At 35.5% G+C, this 6,414-nt stretch overlaps 1 protein-coding gene across 1 annotated transcript; it reads right to left on the bottom strand.

Moving 5' to 3' along the window:
• Positions 1 to 544: 544 nt before the first annotated feature.
• On the bottom strand, positions 545 to 5,401 carry LOC126696874 (probably inactive receptor-like protein kinase At2g46850). The gene is made up of 3 exons (XM_050393605.1): positions 4,211 to 5,401; positions 2,065 to 2,148; positions 545 to 1,786 (listed from the first exon to the last, which is right to left on the bottom strand). Exons 1-3 carry the CDS (start codon positions 4,995 to 4,997, stop codon positions 711 to 713), a joined length of 1,947 nt encoding a protein of 648 aa, XP_050249562.1. The 5' UTR covers positions 4,998 to 5,401; the 3' UTR covers positions 545 to 710.
• Between the last annotated feature and the right edge of the window lie 1,013 nt (positions 5,402 to 6,414).

Here is a 6,414-nt window from a genome sequence, read left to right as displayed (position 1 = left end):
ATTATGTCATATTTAAATAAGAACGTTTAAATACAAAACGTTTAGAATGGAAAGTATATATTTGTAATAAAACCAAATATGCTGGCAATTATGGTATAAATAACACGTTAATATTCATAAGTTTCCTGATTAAAACCATTGACAAAAGCTATTCAAATTTTGAATTATATTTGAATTTCAAAATTTAGCAATCAACGTATCTGATATCTGATATTAAGGAATAATTGATACACATAAATGAGTATAATATTTTTATAAAAATATCCAACAGTATGTATGTATGTATCATTCCTCTTATAGTGTCGATCCTATAGTATGTAGGATCTATATCCCATAACAGGGAGGGTGCATATATAGGATGCATTAGATAATTTTCTCGTGCCCCTACCAAAAAAAAAATTATAAAGACCAAAAGAAGCTATCTGTAGGAGACAAACTTCTATGCAATATGCGTACACAATAGTTTTCTAATTTCTCTCTCTGAAAGAAGAAACAACATATATATGAGATATGCCTATACATGCAGGTGATACACACTACAGAGGACTAGCAGCATTCAAATCCTTAAAAGTGAGTTCCCAATTCACTAATCAATGTACAGAATTTCAGATGTGTGCAAGTGCACACACAGCACACAGTTTTTGGCTTGTGGCCTGGACATTGGACAAATAATTTTGCTGAATGGCAGTGGATCAGCAAGAAGCATTATTTCAAGGCACATATATAGAATCAGGAGACATGGATATCATTTGAAGGAGACTGGAATTTGAAAATGTTTCCTCTAGTGCAGGAACCCTCTTGCTACCTCCATCAATGCTTTCTTTAGTAATATGTACCAATTCCCTTGCAACATCGATCATACCAAGTTTGCCATCTGCACCAAACAAGAAGCACCTCGTTGCAAGGTCTGCAACAATCTCTATTTGCTCCCTGCGAAAAGGCGGTTGCTCATGATAGTAAAGGAGTGGATCCACAATCTCTTCTAGCTTTCCACTCCTCATTTTTTGCAAAGCTACAGTTGGCATGTCTAGGTGATTTGAGCCTGCAATAATCTCAAGAAGCAGCATACCCATGTCATAAACATCATTTTTGTGCAAACAACACGAACCTTCATAGCTGTTATACAAATCAGCCCCATTCCTAAGGCTTGAGCTAAGTAGACCAAACCCAGCAATCTTCACAGAAAAATCTTGGTCTAAAAAAATGTAACCGGATTTGAGATGATGGTGGAAGATAGGAGGAGAAATTTCATACTGCAGGAATGCAAGAACACTAGCTGTTTCAGCAGCAATGTGCAGTCTTTTGTACCAGTCAAGACTAATACTATGTTCTCTCCTTTGATGTAAATGTTCCTCCAAGGTACCATTTGCGGGATACTCATAGAGAACTAGTGGGTTGTAGCCAGAGTCAATACAACATCCAAGGAGGCGGGCCATATTCCTGTGTTGAACTGCAGATAAAACCTCAATTTGGGATAGAACTTGAAGCAGGTCTCTTTCATTGTCACATTGTAATTTATGCACAGCTATGTGCAATCCATCCCCAAGAACCCCAGCATAGATTGTTCCATTACTACTGTCTACAAGTTTCTGAGCCTCTTCAAACCCTTTGGTGGCTTGGTCTAGCTCATGGTAAGCGAATAATCGAGTTGTACAAGCTTTCCGGAATGAGATGGTGCTGTGAAAGTAACCCTTATCTGGGTCATATTTCCCCTGCTTTACAGGCCGCTTAAGTAGATAAAAAATTGCTATCAAGGAGGCGATTATGAAAACTGTTGCAAGAACTCCTGCATGGTTAGGATGCCATTATGTTAAACTCTCAGGGACTAGAAATATTAGAGAAATTCAAGACTGACCATGTCCCATTTATCTAAAATGGAAAATGATGAGATGAATGTACAATTACCAAAATGATTCTAACATCCAAGTTGCATTTAGCCATTTACTGTGTGGGTAAGAATAATTTTCAATAACATATATTGCAGTTTTTATTGAGACAAAATCTTCAAACCACCATTCATATGAAAATTGTAAGTCACATAGGGTCCAATTCTTGATTACACACCAGCTATAATAATCGCTTTCTTTTCACCATGTCCTTTGGTATAGCAGTCACTCCCATGTACTTCCTGTCCATCCTTGATGCATGCTGTCAAAGACATTCATAGAAGTGAATATCATAGTTATATAAAGTGTCTTTAGCAGTTTCAGTGACACCAACCTTGTGACATATACCAAATTCAAGCAAGAAGAGCCCAATTCAAAGATGTGCACTTTCAAATGATTCAGTGCCCTTGAACTTGAATATTGAAGTAATAGCTTATTGTTATTAAATTTTACATTGATTTATTTTTAAATATCTTTTCTTTTTTCTAAGCAAATTTGAAGGAGAAGACTGATGAGACCCTCTGATTTATGTAAATATAATTTGATTGGGTGAGCTATCACATTAAGCGAAATGAGTGAATTCACCTGATAACTGTTTGCATTAGCTCAATTGGTAGTACATAGTTAGAAAATGTTAATTGGATGATATCATGTTTGCAATTCCCTTTCTAAAGGTGCAGACTTTTATCCTGCTGTATGGTTAAGTACTTCAGAATTTGAGATTAAAGCTAACAGAACAACTTCCAAGAATTTTGAACTGCTTTCGGTACACAATGTAGTTCAGAATGGCCCACACAACATATAGATAAAATGAAAACTACCTCATTCCTTATTGCTTCAAGAAACACGGTACTCTAGGGAAAGCAACAGTCCCAACTATGGCTTATGAAAGGCCTGATGAGTGATGTCTATTACTAGTGAATCACCAACGAAAAGAATATAAACTTTACCTCTAGAGTCTGTTTAGATACCCATATTACAGAAGATTGAAAACTGAAAACACTATAGTAAAATAATTTTTAAATGTTTAAATAGTGCTGTGGGATTCAGTTTTAAATTAAAATTTGTGTTTGGATGACTTTTGTGGGTCTGTGAATAGTACTATGAGACTCACATTTTTTCAGCAAAACGCACAAATGCTGGGCTGAAATGCTTCCCAAATGCACATCGTGTATTTGGATATCCCTTATTACTGAAAACAAAAAACAGAAAATACTGTAACAAAATAATTTTTAAATGTGTGAATAGTATCGTAGGACTCAATTTTGAAGTTTTTTTTGTTGAAAAAAGTATTTACGGATTCCGTAAATAGTGCACGAGATCCACGATGTGGAAGACAACTGAAAAGTGCTTTTTAGGTTATCCAAACATACACCTAAAAAACTTAATACTGTTGCAGACCTCATGATGACTGATGAGCATTTGTCTAAGAGATAATGATATATAATAATGATGTGAGTGGGATGCAACGACTATGAATAGTGCTGCATCTCTCGCTATATCCTTATCTTCATACATCCCAACTGAAAATAGAATCAAAAGATCAATCTTAGGATGCTCTGCACCTTTGTTATGGGTGCAATTAATAGTGAGATTTTTCTTAGAACCGGAACTACCACTTTCAGAGCCACACCACTCAAACACATTATACTGACCGAAAGATCTATAGATGATTATTGCAACAAAACAAAGCCACTAAACACAATTAGTGGTCAGATTTCTCTTAATATAGGAAGGTTAAATTACTAAGTTGATCTTTTTATGACTCCCCAGTTCAATTTGGTCCTTTTACTATGGATTGTACCAATTCAGTCCCTAAAATATTGATTGTGTCAATTCCATTATTTAATTTTTAAAATCAAGTCAATTTTAATACAGATAATTCATTTAATATTGTAAGTTTTTAGCATAGAGCAAACCTCATCATGAAATTGACTTGATTTTTTAGGAGTTAAAAGGGGCAAAATTGACACAATTAATAGTTAAGAGACCAAAATAAAATTTATCCTTTCAAGTTTTTAGTGGAGAGCAAACTCAACATTAGAGATTAAGGAGCAAAATTTACACAATCAAATAGTTAAGGGGACCAAATTAAACTTTATCCAATAGTTGTAGGGCCAAATTACTAATTTAACCATTCCAGAACTACCTTATTCAGAGCCACCCAAACACATCCACTGACTGGAAGTGGAAGATCTATAGAATTATTGCAACAAACCAAACACATCTGATGCATAAAATGAAGTTTAATTCTCATCCAATTTCAAAGAAGTGCTATATAAAATGTGCAAAATTTGACCATAAAAATTCAAAGAACTACTCACACTTCAAGCACCCTGCTCCATTAGCAAATCCATTGCCTACAAACCCATCCTCACACAGGCACCTCACCCCTGCTTGAACTGCTGTAGCATTGACAATGTCTGCATTGCTAGCACAAGCTCCACTAGATAAATTTCTTGGAATAGCCCATTCCAACTTAACTCCACGCTTACCTGAATTAGTCCCTCGCAGAACAGTCCAACTTGAGAACCCTCTGCAACCAAATTTGGAAAATCCCGAAAACCCATCTCCAACATGCCATATACTATGATCAGAGAGTGGGTAGCAACAACCAGTACCACCATCACTGCCATCACAACCAGGCAAGTCAATTGTTTCACATTCTGCTTTACACAAAGAAGAATCCTCACAGTCATACAAGCCAATCACATTATCAACCGACACGGCAAAGTTATCATTTTTAGCAAAACTGAATGAGTGTAAGTCATTATACTGACGACAAGAAGAGAGACCTGGAAAATCCACTAGCACACCATCAGAAAAGAATTCAAGAACCCGGTAGCTCTCAGAGCCAATGTTGAGAAAAAGGGTGGTGAAGTTTTGGCAAGAGAGACGAAAAGCACTAAAAGGTACAGAGCCACATGAAGTGTTCAAGTGAAATGGAAATGGGATATGATCAAAGCTCCCACATTTTTCATTACATTGATTTAGAAGCAAGAGGGTTTGTAGCTCTTGGTGGTGGTGTTGTGGTTCTATAAGAGAGTGAGATAAAGGTAGTTGGTTAAAAAGCCTGAGGAGAAACAAGGAAGCAAAGAATAGAGGTAACATTTGCAGTGAAAGGTTTGGCTGCAGAGAATATTTTGGAGGAAAGGTAGTAAGGTAGTAAAGGAGAGAATACGTACATGGCCTTTTTGTTGCTGTGGTTGAATAAGATAGTTTTTGAATAATATAGTGCTAAGTAGTAAGAGACATATATTACTCACAGTACATATCTCTAACAAAAAGAGCAAACATATGACTCTATGATTTGGCGTGTCAGATGATAGAGACTCACAAACACAATCAAGGATGAAGGGAGAAAGATAACGTGGCGAGATCAGAGATGAAGTAGGGTATTGAGGAGGAGCATATAGAAGTTAGGGAAGGGTGAGAAGATTGGTCTGTGAAATGGGCTACAGTTTGTACGAAATGGGATGGTGTGCTCTATGTGAGCATGGGCACCGATGTGCGAGTTTTTTTGAGTTTTTCAACTCATTTCGGTGACTCTATACTTTATATATAAACAATTTGCATGGGCCTAGTTTATATAAAAATTTGCATGGCTTTCGAGATTTACATACATAATATATATAACCAAGTACTATCATACAAAAAACAAAATTATATTATGTAGTTTGAGAATTACGGAATGTCAGATCTGTAATCTGAGTTGTGTTAATATATGTATATATCTTGAAAATACTAATCTGCTGCTGCTACAAATTAGAGAGCTCCTCAAGCTCCAAGACCACGCGTGGTGGCTACTCTTTTAACCTTCTTTATTATTATTATTTTTTTTCTCTTTTTGGGGGCTTTGGTTTGTACTTTGTATATGTGCCTATATGGATACTTTTCTAAATAACTCCCTTATTAAGTCACTGTGCAGTGACATTTGTGCTCAGGCAACGTGTGGATGTGGAAAACAATATCAATTTATATGGGTATGCCATGCATCTTCTTGCTACTGTTGTGAGTCCTGTGACCTTTGTGTTGGGATGCCAAACTTGCCGGGTCATGTGGCATAATAGCTAATGCTCACCGCTAATTTTAGCGTGAACAAAAAAATTGAATCCCTGCAAGTTGTTGTTTAGTTGAACTTTAGAGCTCAGTCATGAGACATTTCTTTATGTGCAAAAAGTTTGAGATGAGATTCTTAAGACCCACGGTATTATTATTATTATTATTTTATAAAATTGAAATCAACTAATTGACCAATTTTTTAATTAATTCCATTCGTGTCAAATGTTGGATTATAAAATGTAGTCTCTCTTAACTCTATGATGAGGATAAAAAATGAAAATAAATAAAGAATGGATATTGATTTCTTTTGTTTGGTAGAAAAAGAGAAGGATGAATTATGGTGTGTATAAATAATTTTAATATTCATTAGTTTTTATATTACAAAAAATAACATGAAGGACTTAGTTGTTAAGTGATCACAATTAAGCTTAAAATGAGAATCGGAATTTAAGATCTCTTACTCTGA

Source organism: Quercus robur, chromosome 8 (assembly GCF_932294415.1).
Source record: "Quercus robur chromosome 8, dhQueRobu3.1, whole genome shotgun sequence".
Lineage (NCBI taxonomy): Eukaryota > Viridiplantae > Streptophyta > Magnoliopsida > Fagales > Fagaceae > Quercus > Quercus robur.
This window is presented reverse-complemented; position numbering and strand designations above follow the sequence as displayed.